General features: G+C 38.9%; 1 protein-coding gene across 1 annotated transcript in view; it reads left to right on the forward strand.

Annotated features, from left to right (window-relative positions):
- Nucleotides 1-14,011, forward strand: part of PTPRN2 (protein tyrosine phosphatase receptor type N2) — a 690,139-nt gene that overhangs the window by 207,983 nt on the left and 468,145 nt on the right. Inside the window, exons 4-5 of the mRNA XM_063147608.1 lie at nt 6,484-6,601; nt 7,848-8,010. Of these exons, the coding sequence (XP_063003678.1) occupies nt 6,484-6,601; nt 7,848-8,010 (281 nt within the window). The remainder of the gene's footprint in view (nt 1-6,483; nt 6,602-7,847; nt 8,011-14,011) is intronic.

Below are 14,011 nucleotides of genomic sequence, written 5' to 3' on the forward strand. Positions count from 1 at the left end.
ATGGTTGCAGGGCCATCCCTGTCCGGAGAAAGGGATTCTGCCTCTGAGGCAGAAGCTGAGCAACCCCCTGAACCTTGGGAGTGTAGTCGCCTCAAGCAACAGACAAGTAGAACCCTGTGTAAAGGAGTGCTCATGTCCAGAAAAGGTCTCAGGAGTAAGCAGCTCCTAATGAGTAAGGCTCTGGAAAGGGAGCTCTGACTACTGCAGCTGAGCTCTCGGTGGGGTTCAGCAGGCTTTGGTCTTTTAAGCCTTCACTAGAAGCCCAGTAAATCTTGGAACAACCTTGTTTATCCAGCCTAAACTATGCCCTGTGTTTAATGCTCTGTTTCCTCACCTTTTGGACTGCCTAATGACCCTGCGTCTGGACTGCGTAAAGTACCTGACTAATTTACCTTGTTTGACCTCTTGCTTATTATCTTGACTACCCCTGACTTCTGCCTGGATTTAGACCACCTCTGTTGTAGCCTGAGCTCCAGTGGCTAACCATCTGTAGGCTCAAGTGTTTGCTGATTCTACTGCATTTAGAGTGTGCTAAAGCGAAGTCAGGACAGTAACTGGAAATGACAGACACAGCACCTTTTCTGCTAGGGAATTATGGCCTGGGCTGGCTGGAAATGATATCTTGTATGTCATTTCTAGCTGGATGGACAGCCTCTATTGAAGGCCTCCACTGGCTGCTACCATGTCCTCTGTTCCCAAGGTGGATGTTTCTTTGGCCTTGTGGAGAAGGGAAAGGGTAGCAACCTACCAAGAGCCAGGAATCCTCTGTTCCGTGTTCAACTGGCCCTTGCAAACAGGGCACGGCACAGTGGTAGGACACATGCTTTGCATGCAGAATGTCCTGGTTTTGATCCCCAGCATCTCTCAAGTGGGACTGGAAAGATTCCTGCCTGAAACTCTGGAGAGCCAGTCAGTGTTGATAATACTGGCTAGATGGACCCACTGTTTGACTCAGTATAAGGCAGCTTCCTATGTTCTGGGGTTGTAACTAGAATTACAGTTTGAAGTATCTTCCTGGGCAGTGAAGCATTCTCAGATCTTGACTGGCCCTGTTCACTGAGGGTGGTTATCGGGCCTTCCAAGACATTAAGGTCCAGAAAAGGCTTCCAGTTTGCCTGAACAGCATTGGTTTTCCTGGCTGTGCCTTCCTGGTACAACCACAGGCTCCTGCCTTCATTCTGACAGTTGCTTATAGCTGAATCCTGCTGCAGCCAGAAGAGGGCTGGCTTTTTACCTTTGAGCATTATGTCAAACTTTTAAAAGCCTCCTTGAGACTTTCCAAGTCTTTGACCTTACTGTTTGAAGGGTGCAAAAGCTTTTTGGGTTGAACTTGAATCTACCTGCCTATCTTTACTTCTCATAAACTAAATAAGCAAGCTCATGGAGGATGCACACCTTTTCTGTCTTTCCCGAATGAATGCAAAAGCACCATATGCAAAGGTCAGTATTTCAAACTAGGATAATTTTATGCAGAGTGGTAACTCAGTTATTCTGAAAAATTATGTGCAGGACCCTTCTGTTACCCGTAAAATAAAGCTGGCAGATATTGTGCCAAAGTGAAAAAAGAATTTATATGAGGCAGCACAGTATAAACTAAAAGGAATTCTAACAGTATACAGCAGAATTTCCTATTATCTGCAGCTTGGTTGTTCAAAATGTCTTGTTATCCAGATCCACTTTGCATCCTACATGTTCATCCTCTCCATGTAATCCTGTGTAAATACCATTCCTATTTATCAGTTGACCTCTATAATGGAGGATGGGCAGCTTCTCCATAATTATTATTGTAGCCTTCAGCCTGTGCTGAGGGTTGCATTAGAGTACTGCTGCTGGAAAATATTAAACAATGGTAAAATTCATCACAAGAAAAGCCATATTTTTAGTGTATACATAAATAGCAAACACAGAAAAGAGATTTTGTTTGTTTGTTTTGAGAAAGTTCTCCATTAAAACATGTGAACTGGGTTTGTTGTTCTTAAGCTCTGAAAATGGGGACTGGAGATGAGAGTGAATGTTGTTTCTCTAGGGAATATGGGAAGGCAGCCTGCAGAAAGTCACATCTATATGTTGACCTGTTTGTTGTGAAAAACAAAAGAAGAAAGCCAATCACACACAATTCTGCAGACATTCTGACAGCTAACAGAAGCATTAACAATTTGCAACACACATGGCATGGAGGCTGCAATTCTCTGAGAACCACAATCCAGGGTTTCCTCACTGAAATCAAATAGCAAGTTGAAGAAGTGGGAGGTTAGGGGGAATAGTTCAAAGACAAAGCATATCATCTTACATTATTGATTTTTCCTGTGGATATGGGTTAAAAGCTTTATGGGTCCAAACAATTAATTCATGGAACAGTGTGATTGCAGTGTGTTTATGATTTCATCCATGGGATTCAAACATCTGTATCATTTTTTTTAAAAAAAATTAATAGCAGTCTAGGTGTAAATGAATTGTTTGATTATTTAGTGTGGGTAGTTTATTTATGTGGACGAGATCCTCAGATGGCAAAATGAGAAAGCTTGCGGCTGCTCAGAAAGGGAGTGGCAGTGTTGAGGGTTTGTGTGAAGTGGTTTGTGTCCATGCATGGTTGTGTCATATGCTTTGTATGTGGGTGTGGGTCAAATGCTTATGTCATCCTATTAAGTGCTTATGCATCTGCTTTTCCTATATGCCTTCATTTGGGTTAGAATGACCTGCATTAGTAATAGGATTGTATATGGTGTGGGTTCAGAAAGGTTGATAAATGGAAAATACAGAGAAGACATATAATTGGGGCCAAATGAGTATGAGGGTTGTTGTCTGTGTCATCATAAAGTGACACAGAAGTCAGGAAGCAATGCCAGCCTAAAATGTTTTGCTGCCTGAAGCAGAGCCTAAATGGTGCTCCATCTCTGCTTGGACCAGCACTTCGGAAAGTTTAGGCCAGCAATGGTTTAGGAATGAAATACCAATGGAAAATTTAGTTGCATGGAAGCTAAGATATAAGGGAGCACAATATATGGGATGCCAGATGTCTTAACAGTTTCCATGTTTTTTGGTACATGAGTGAATTTCTGTCTCCCTTAATTCTTTAAATCGAAGTGTTTTTGATTTTAGAATTTAGGCTCAGGTCTTCCTCACTTGCTGACAGGGTACTGAAATTTTTAAGGTACATTCTGATGATCTAAAGCCCAGAAGTTTGATAGACATAGTAAGAATCTGAACAGAGTATATTTGTACATTTCTCTTCTCAAGCAGTAAGTGTGTTACTGTCACCTAAGAAGCTGACATTTTATACGAATATAATCCAAAGCATCTTGTTTACTAGAAAAGGCTAAACATAAGACATTTTTACATTTCCTCTTCAAAATAGGGGATTGAAAATGCCCTCTACATGCCCTCAGAAAAGGATGGGGTCTCACCATGGTCCAAATTTGACCTGTCACACTGGCCCATCCAGTGAGACAAAACTGTCCATCTCTGTGCAACTTCATTTTCTAATACGCATGCACATACCAAGAGGGAAAGTGTTCCTTTAAAATAGAAATTCTTTGCTTTTTCAAACTAATCTTCTTTCCTTAGCATCAGTACTTAATAATGCAAAATTTCAACGTATCTTTCTTTTTTGTTACAATTAATAACTTGTCATAACCATTGTCTTAACTACTAGATTCCACAATGCAAGAGTGTGGTTTTTCATTGCCCTTCTATGGGAATTCCCAGTTGGAATATATACAGTGTAGGCAGACCTCCAGCAGGGATAGTTAATTGGTAGTTGTGTGTCCCACCGTACAGTTCCACATTAGTGACATGGAAATAATATGTGTACAGCGGAACCACTGTGATCCTGCTCAGCCATCGGTGTTAAATTGTTATAATTGAGTTGTGGGCCAGAAGCAAGCCACTAGGTGTGGTAGCATAGACAATGGAGCAGGAAATTGCCAAATAGCGTCATTTGCTGTTTTCAAGCCTTAATTTTGATTACAGTTGTCAGCTTGGTATTAGTGGAGTTGTGTAAACTGTTCTACTGAGCACTGTGTCAATAAGCTTTCCCCCTCTCCCCACAAAATGAAACAATGATCGTTTTTTAGGCATTGTTAGTGTTGGAGATTGAACTGTCAGAAATAGATGTTTATGGAAATAGTTTATCACCTTAAAAAGGATTACTTTTGTGCAGATTAATAATCTTATATTTAATTCTTAAAATGTGTACTTAAAAAATGCAAGCATTTAGATACTTTTACCTAGATTTTTCTATCTACTTGTTTCCTGCAGATGTATTGGGTGGGGGATAGAAGTTTAAAGCAACAGTACATCCAGTGTTGTATTGTGGCTTGATTCTCAGGAAGGCCTTGGTTCAAATCTCTGCTTAGCCCTGAAGCTCTATGGGTGAATTTGGAGCAGACACTGGGCTCATCTACACCAAGCAGGATATTCCACTATGAAAGTGGTATATAAAAGGCAGGAGCCACACTACTGCTTTATAGCAGTACTGAAGTGCACTGACAACTGTTGGGTCCCATTTAGACATACTGTATATCGGTTTCATACTGCTATATGCTGCTTGGTGTGGCTCCTGCCTTTTATATGCTGCTTTCATAGTGGAAGATCCTGCTTGGTGTAGATGAGCCCTATCAGCCTAACCTACTTCATGAGCCTGTTGTGAGAATAAAACTCCACACACACAAACCTGAGTTCTTCAAAACAAGAAAGGGGAGAAAAAATGATACCATTTTATAGTAATGTTAATCCTGGCAATACCATTACAGTGACACATCTAAACCCACTATATTTTAAAGGTACATTACATTTGTGGAATAATACTTAAACATGAAGCACACATATTTGGAAGAAAATGCGGCCAGGGTGTGTGTCATTTTCCTTTCCTTTTGTTTAAATTGCAATCATTTTCATTTTACCTTCTTTTTTGAGGGTTTTTTTTTATTGATTTAAATGGAGGTCTGTCTTTTCTTCTGCTTGTAACTTTGTTTTCCATCCAACTGAATGACATTGTCAGGTGTTTTTCTACCCTCCTACCTGAGCATCCAACCTACCAGATTCCAAGCACATTGACAAAGGATCCTTGTTTTAGAGTTAATTAAAAAGGAAAATAGACATAACTGTTTACAAGTAGCAGAAGTTTATCATTTTGTCCAAACAAGGGCAAGCTGTGGTTTGTTAGTTTAACTATGGTTTTTCTGAACAAGCCAGCTTCAAACTGTTTTTATTTATTTTTTTAAACAAGCCAGATTTAGACCTAGCTAGGTTGGATAAAACATAGTTGAAACTAAACGGACAAAAGAACAAACTGCAGCTAGCTGAACAGAAGTGGATGCTTCAAATCTTCTTATGGGTGCTTGCATTTTATAATGCCACCAGTATGGCTGTTGCCGTTGTACTGTGTGTATAAAGGTCGTTTCATCACACAAAACACACCCCACTGAATCGGACACATTTCGAGGAAGTCTGGGGTGCTCTTGTAGTGCTATGAAAAGGAATGGTGGCAATTTTAGTGCAGTGATGGATGTGTTCTTCAGATTAATTGAACAAATAAAATTAGCCCAACAATATCTGTATCAATGAATAATATTTTACTGTGTGAAGTGTGGTGGAGCAAGCAAAATGTCAATAATTACAAGGTGATATATAGATACTAAATAATTATAGATAATTCCAGGTGGTAAGCCTATATAAACTAAAAGTGTTAATCATAACATTTTCGAATCTAACAATTATTCTTGGGATTGTATCATTATTCTAAATATAATTACTAGGTGATCAGTAGTGCGTGTAATTAATGCATAATTGCATGGAATTTGCTTCCACAACGACACCTTGCCCTTGTTTAAAGCTCTCTATTGTAACAGTTAAGTGTAAAGAAAACACAAATTGGTCCCCAGATATAATATGCTAGATCCCATTAGAACAGTTTTCACTTGATCAGTATTATCTATACCCAGGTGTTCCTATATTTTCCTAAGCAGGGCACATAACAGCGGCAATATTTGGAATATATTGTGAGAGTGGTGAGATACCAATCACCTTCTGAAAGTTACTTTCCATTACATACCACTATTCAGTTTTGAACATTTGTGTCTTTTATTTCTGGCTTAGTTATTGTCAAATAGTTCTTCTCTGTAACTAAACAAAAATAACCCTATTACAAAGTAAAGCTGGTTTATAGCCCCGTCAGTGACTAAGAAACACTAAAATTCCATTAAGTATAATCTCCTTTTTAAACCTCATCATAACACCCACTGTCTTCTTGGAAGAGAGCATTTTAAAAGCATCCGTACTTCAGCACAGCACAGTATTTAGAAAGGTCTGATTAGCACAATGATTTGCAGGAAAAGGGAGCCCTGTAGCTTTTCTTTAAGAACAAGTAGAAAGTTTCTTTAAAAAGCTTGGAGCAGTTGAAACTTCTATTCATTATAGTTTATTGTGTAATACAATACTAGTATGTGCCAAGTTTCTCAAACAGTATTTTTTTCAACTGTTCAGGTTTTACATGGCAAGATGATTATACACAGCATGTTATTGCCCATGAACTCTCAAATCTCCATAAGATCCATGACTGGCACTCTGAAACATTCTCGTCAGAGGACCCTGATTTACCAAGGTAAATGTTTGTACGTTTTATGTATCATAATGAAGTTTATGATGATTATGGGATATTTGCAAAACCCCAAAATCCTGAAGACCAGTGGATGGTGAAAAATGAGATGTGTAAATACCATTGACAGACTGATTGGAAAACTTTTTTTTTCTTGGCACCTTTACTTTCCAAGTGCATACTATAGAGAACTTGTTTCTTCTCTGGCTTCTTTTTCTAACAGATTTTCATGTCTTGGAATTATTTATTCATTTTATTTGTACAAAAATACATAAACCATCTTTCTCTGAAAATGGAATTAGCTTTGGTAGACTTCCCTTAGTAGAGGGCAGGGGAACAGTGCAAAAGAATGGGACTACACCAGAGAAGGCCCTGTTCCATGCTATAACTGATTTAAAAAATGGAGTCCAGAGCAGGGGTGCCTCACCAGGTTTTAATGGGGGTAGGAAAGCTTTTATAGAGATAATGACCAGCAACATCTTGTGTCCCAAGAAGCACGACTTTGTGTTTCACTGCATGGTACAAATGACTCTGCATTCAGAGATGTAAGAGCCTCTTGGTTCTACAGGGTTTCTCCTCCAGTGTTGATAAATTTCCTAGGGCAGGGGAAATACAGTGAAAACAGAATGACTAAAAGATAGAGGCCATGAGCTGTCATAAAAATTCTCATCACAGAGACGAAGAATAGCAGTAGTCTCTTCCAACTAAGCCACTTTTTAAAATATCAGTTTGTGTTTTGGCCCGTGTGTGTGTGTGTAATGGCTTCTGGAAATATAGTTTCTAGATGGATGTACTTAATAAAGGCCCTGCCATTGGGGGTAAAACAACACATCTTTATTTTATTATTATTCATTTTTAAAATGAATTTATATCCTACTTTTCTGCCCAAACATGGTACTCAAGTCAGTTTTATTCAGACTGTAGACTAAATGCTGAAATCATGCTTTTAAAATTAGGAATGTGTCTCTTCAAGGCATTCTGCAAAGCTTTCTCCCTTAATTTTAAGAATGTCCATTACTTTTCTTTCAGCCAAAAAACTGGTACTTTTGAAACATCTTAAAAAAGGGGAATTGAGATAGTGGCATTTGGCTAAAATATGACATTTTCCTAGTCTTTTAGTGCTTATTTCCCTCCATGCACTCATACCTAGTTGTACACAGCTAGTTACTATACATTTTAAAAGTGAAGGTGTTGGTTAATGTTTGAGTCTACTGACTATTTTATTTATTTTTCTCTTGATTGTGACATCCAGGAGCTCAAAGCAGAATCCTGATAGCAATAGGAATGTAGACATGGGAAAAGATGTGAACTTTGTCAAGTCTCCTCAGCAATACCTTGCCTACTTGGATATTATCTCCCAGTCTCCAACTCCAAATTTGTATTCAAGGATAAAGGGTAACAAAGCCTCTCTTAAGGTAATGTTCTTTTTAATGTGTGTATATCTCTGTGCTATTAGATTTTGCTATTTGTGTAAGGCTGTAAATAAAATTAAATAAAAATAGCTTCTGAAATAGAGGAGGCTTTAGTCAGGACTGCTTACAATCATTGTGCCTTTCAGTTGACACTCAAGGTCAGAATTTGGCTTTTGGTATATCTTTTAGCAGGAGTCCCTGACTGAAATCTCAGGTATGAACTGGCTAGATAGCCCTGGGCAACCCACTCTCTCTCAGTTCCCTTCCCTCCAATCCCAATTTGTGATATATACCACTAGCCTACCTTTACTTATTTATTTAGAAGATGTATCCACTGCTGTTTGATCATACAATGCATTGCAAGTATTGCCCCCCCACCCTACAATCCAGTAGCTCTTAATTCTCTGGCTGCTACCAGAGGCCAGAGTAGCCTTCCCTTCAGCTTAGAGATAGCTGTCACAGGGAAATCCAGACCTTTTGGTACTTGCCAGATTTCCCCGCTCCCCCAGGCTTGTTTGCATTTGTGAACTGAGCAGGGAGGGTTTCCTGGAATTCCGGGGACTTGTGCGAGGTTTTTTTTTGGTGCTGATAAATTTGCGCAAATGACCTCCATAATTTGTGCCGGACACCAGCAGAGTGAGGGGTGGTTGTTCAGTGGAAGCTGTGGCTGCAGCAGGGTGAGAGCAGGATGGGAGCGCTATGGTGTTTCACTTCCATCTCTTGCCCTGTTGCTATTGCTGCTGTGTGCAACCAGTCACACTCTCCTTGTCGATCAGCATCAGCAAAGGAGAGCGTGAGGGGTTTTGCTGGCAGTGGACGTCTGTGAGCTGGCCTGACTCACACAGGTTGAGTTGGACCAGCTCGCAGAGAAGTGAGCCACAGTCCGGGGGGCTGAACTGCCAAAAGCTCAGCGCTCCTAGCCCTCTGAATGAATTCTTCTGCCATCCCTACTTCAGCTTTGCAGCTCTAGGGAAACTGTTCATTGGAGTGAGGTATTCTTTCAAGCAGGAAGTAGGGAAACGGGTTCAAAGCAACTGCTTATTCTCTTGCCAATGGTTAGGGCTATATGAGGATTTAATTTCAGTTTGCAAATCACTCAAATCATCCAGTCACAATCCTGAACATGAATGGGAGAGCCTTGTCTCTGAAAATGTTTGCAATTTCTTGATCTTGCTTTCATGTTTGCAAAATCCAAAAATTCTCAAAATGTGAAAATTTTCAAGGTGCACAGATTTTAAATCACCCATGGTTCAGTTTATGGGGGAAATTTGCAGAATTTTGGAAATTTGTGCAAATTTAGGAATTGTTTGCACAACTTTCACGTTCGATTGCTGTTTGTTTTGCAGAATTTTCCTGTTAGCACAAAACAAATAATTATTGCAAATATTACTGCAAATTGAGGAGAAATGAGCACTAACAAGATGTTCAGAGAATCTTGGTGAGCTCGAACATCCCTAGGTCAGGCTAGTCTTCATCACTTTGTAATATTCTTCCTGGGAAATGAGGTGCAATCGCCTGGTGAACTTAGTCCTCCAGGCAGTGGCTGAGGCCAGCGTATATTTCTCTTCAGTTTTGCAATCTTATGTGATTGTTGCAAGAGTTAATGACAGAAAGCATATTCAACCATAGGATTTGAACGCAGCCTATAAAGTTCAATTATTCTAATGTAACAGGCATAGAATGGTTGTATCCAATGCTTGTCTAACTTAAGTTCCATTCATTTCAGTTGGTTTACTATAACTAGGGCTAGCATTGGATACAACCCCATGGATTGGTTTAGTTTTGTGGGATATATGAAGTATCATAACTATCTATATAAAGTCAGCAGTAATCCAGAATGTATGGGATAAGACAACAGGTGTGTCTGCTATGGTGAAATGTCAGAGTAGCTGTAGGAAGTAATTAATGGTGCCATTTGCCTCTGGTGCTTTTTTGCTTAGCTTTTTTTGAAACTCAGGTTTTCAGTAGTGAGGCACTGACTGAAGATGTCATTCTTTGAAGCTATTGGAAAGTGAGAATTTGTCCGAGAGGTATTTCAGTGATGCTGTGGATGTCACATGAATTCATAAATAATCTATGCAATGGAGCTCTTTGGTGGGGAAAAGTGCTGGGATGACACCACTCGCCAACATTATTGTATGTTGCTGTGGAGACAGGCACTGAGGAGTGTTGGGGTTGAAGAATAAAGAGGAGAAATCCTGAAATAAGCCTGTATAAAAGCACACTGTGGGCCTTTCCACTGAGGGGCTTTTTGAAACACATGGATACTGTGATATGTAGAATGTTTGCAGCAATGAGAATAGTAATCATATAAGTAAAGAACAAGATAGGAAAATATTCTAGAAATATAGTGTAAATGTAGATCTGTAGTAAGTAAAAAACAAGTGAGCAACACACTGTATTTAGATCACACTATATCTGGATTCTGCTTCTTCAGTTTGTTACAGGAGCATCCTTTGAAAAAAGCAATGTGTTTGAGACAGCTGGAACACTGTATTATCTTCCATGGTTTAAAGGAGAAAGGCAGTGTTCTAAACAGTGAAACTATAAGGATGTTACCTGATCTTCATTTTACAACATAAAAATCAGTCCTTTTTTTTTTTTTTACACTGATTTCAAACAGATCATTACCAGACGTTCACCATATTCTTGGTTTCTTACTACTATTCTGCCATGGGGAAAAAATTAAAGGAGGAATTAAAACCTAAGATAAAACAAAACAAAACAGTGTACAAGCCAAAAATATGAAATCACTGTTCTCAGTTATATCGGCTTCAGTCTGAATCACGAGGCAATAAAATCTGGAGGAATAATTAATTAACATTTAGGGCCAAGTTAGGTGTCATAGGAAAGGAGGATCATAGCAACAACCCACCCTTGCTGGGTTCAGATGTCATGATAAGCTGCAGTGACCACCTGCTGCAGTTTGAATATTTACAACAGCCTCTTGTACATGCTGCAATCCACTGTGTCTTAAATAAACCATGATGGGCTGCAGCAATTGTGCGAACCCAGCATGTCTCTCAGCCATGGTGTGAGCCTAGCTTTGCAACTGAAGTGACTGGTATGGATGCATCCATGCTGGCTTCTCTATCAGTCTTGCCCCTCCCCCATGCTTCAGGAACATTGTCTGAAAATAAGAAAAATGTTTAAGTGCTGCATGAACATTCATGAGTATAATTGTTTATTCATCACCTTATTAATTAACAAAGGAGACTTTTTAAAGATGTAAAGCTGCATTGGGAGGATTGGGAAGAAGGTTTAGTGGTGATACCACAAGGGAGGGGGCAACCAGTCATCACTCTGTATGGCGAGCTTCTGCTGAACAATATGCAAACCATTCTTTTTTTAAAAAATAGTTCATACTTGGAGGGGGTGCATACGTTTGGAACAAACATACTAAGGGAACTCCCAGAGTGGTCACATTAGACCTTATATCTAGACCTATAGGAATCTGAGCTAGGGTGGAATTCATGATTTTGCAGACTTCTTCCTATATCCATTGGTTTTGGGAGATGGACAGAGAAGCTATAACTTAAAGGTACAGAATGTTGTGGAAGATCAAAACTTGAGATGCTACAAAAGTATTGTGGTGTCCAGATCTGTTTATTAGGGATTTTATATTTAATTCAGAGATCAGCTCTGAAAAAGGATGTATACAAGGTTTGCCCCATCCCATTCCTTCCCACCTCCCTGTACCTGTTGCTAGAGCATGCAAAATCCTTGTTTTGACCTATGGTGAGGAAAGCATGGGGGGAAAGACAAAAAACCCTGTATGAGATAACACTTAATAGTCTTCTGTCTAATCTTCATGTAGTTTATTTAATAGTTACTCTTTATGTAAAAGAGGGATGATATTATACCTTGGCTTACAAGTGATTTATAAAGTACTTTGAAGACAAACTGCTATGGAAAGCCTAAGTACGGTAAGTGTGAAGTATTAGCTTAGGACACTAATTAAAAGTGCCACCTAATTAATGAGCAGTAATTCTCTGGATGATATGCAACTGTAATGGCTTGCTTTAAAGTGTTTATCCTTCACCTGGTTAAATTAGTAGGGACTTGAGAAGTAATAAACATCTTAAATTTGTAGTTATTCTGCTGCCTTTCCTGTTTCCTTTCCAGCAAAAGGAGCCAGGTTTAACCCATCTCTGGCATGAGTTATTACCAGTTGATAAATAGTTAAGGCCAGACAAACAGTTTGTCATCCACTTTGAATTCAAAGAAATTGTGATGGAAATGTGATGTCATTTATCATAACCTTGGAGAGAAGTACAAAAAATCTACCAGCACAAACCATTCTTTTTACTTGTCCATCATCTGTAATGATTAATCTGTGGTGGCTCATTGACACGTATAACTCAACAGCTGATGCTACAGTTAATAAATGATGAGTCTGCATATATGATCCCAGCTCACAGTGGTGGTAATTTGCTTCCTTAGAAGGAATTATTATTTTTACCCTGTACTTGTAGGTGAATTGTTAACTGCAAGACTATGTTAGGGGAATGGGCCAAAACTACACCAGAATTCTCTAGTGATTATATACATTTTATAAATATTTTATATTTTATATTATGGTTTTATACTGTTGTTTTATACTTTGAATGGTCTTAATTTTTGTGAAATGCCCAGAGAGCTTTGGCTATTGGGCGGTATAGAAATGCAATAAATAAATAAATGTCCTGTATATTGTGCCTGTATAGGTTTGGGCAATTTGCATGGTCCATGAACCTTCCCTCCAGCAAATACATTTCACATTAAGAAACGGAATTAAGGCAGGGAAAAGTGCCAAAGAACAAGAGCTGACAATGGATGTTCCAGCAGAGCTTGACTGGTACAGAGGTTCTAACATGTTATAAAAAATAGTAGGTAGAGCCCTTTGGGCATTTTGACTTTCCAGTTCAAGAATGAAGCTGGAAGTGCTGAGTTTCATAGAAAGCAAGCTGTGGTATTTATCCATTTTCCTTTCCACAACACACAAGATAGAATAATGTATTTGAATTCTACTTTAACTGTATTTTATAGCAGAGTGGATTACCAAGTGATGAGCAATCAGCCTCCAGTCTGTCCCATTATGTGGCAATAGCACCATCAGGCTTCAGAGGCAAAGCCATTACTAGTTGTGATCAAAAGAGAGTCTTTAGACCCACATTTTGCTTGATCATCCATATATTTTATGACACTTTTAACTAGAAGGTGTTAATTAACAACCTTCATCATACATGTTTCTCTGAAGTAGGTTTTAAAATTATTTCAAAGCTTCAGTATATCTCAGACAGAACAAGGTTATGTAAGATCCTTAGTACGTGATCTATCTTCTCTTGTAAGCCACTGGTGGTTTTATGATATGTTAACAGCCATCTCTCAGTATGTTTGTTGGTTGTTTAATGTTACACCACTCCTATAAGTTTGCATGAAAAAGTTAGAGAGAATAGAACATCATCTATTAAAATGTAGTTCATACAATTTTCTTGTAGCCATAGATATGGGGTACATGTCATGAACTGTAAGAGGTGTAGTACTCCCAATAATGATAGCTATTCAGTACAATAAAGATGTGCAATTGGTATTCTCTCTTGTTCATTTCTTCAGATGAAAGCTTTACATGAGACATTCATGACTGCATACTTTGTTGTTATTATTATTATTATTTATTTATTTATTTATTTATTTATTTATATAGCACCATCAATGTACATGGTGCTGAGATTTACATTGCTGTTAGACTTCCAGAGTTGGTTATGGATATATCCATATCATAGAATCATAGAATCATAGAATAGCAGAGTTGGAAGGGGCCTACAAGGCCATCGAGTCCAACCCCCTGCTCAATGCAGGAATCCACCCTAAAGCATCCCTGACAGATGGTTGTCCAGCTGCCTCTTGAATGCCTATAGTGTGGGAGAGCCCACAACCTCCCTAGGTAACTGATTCCATTGTCGTACTGCTCTAACAGTCAGGAAGTTTTTCCTGATGTCCAGCTGGAATATATCCTGTTTCA

Source organism: Elgaria multicarinata, chromosome 1 (assembly GCF_023053635.1).
Source record: "Elgaria multicarinata webbii isolate HBS135686 ecotype San Diego chromosome 1, rElgMul1.1.pri, whole genome shotgun sequence".
NCBI classification, from domain to species: domain Eukaryota; kingdom Metazoa; phylum Chordata; class Lepidosauria; order Squamata; family Anguidae; genus Elgaria; species Elgaria multicarinata.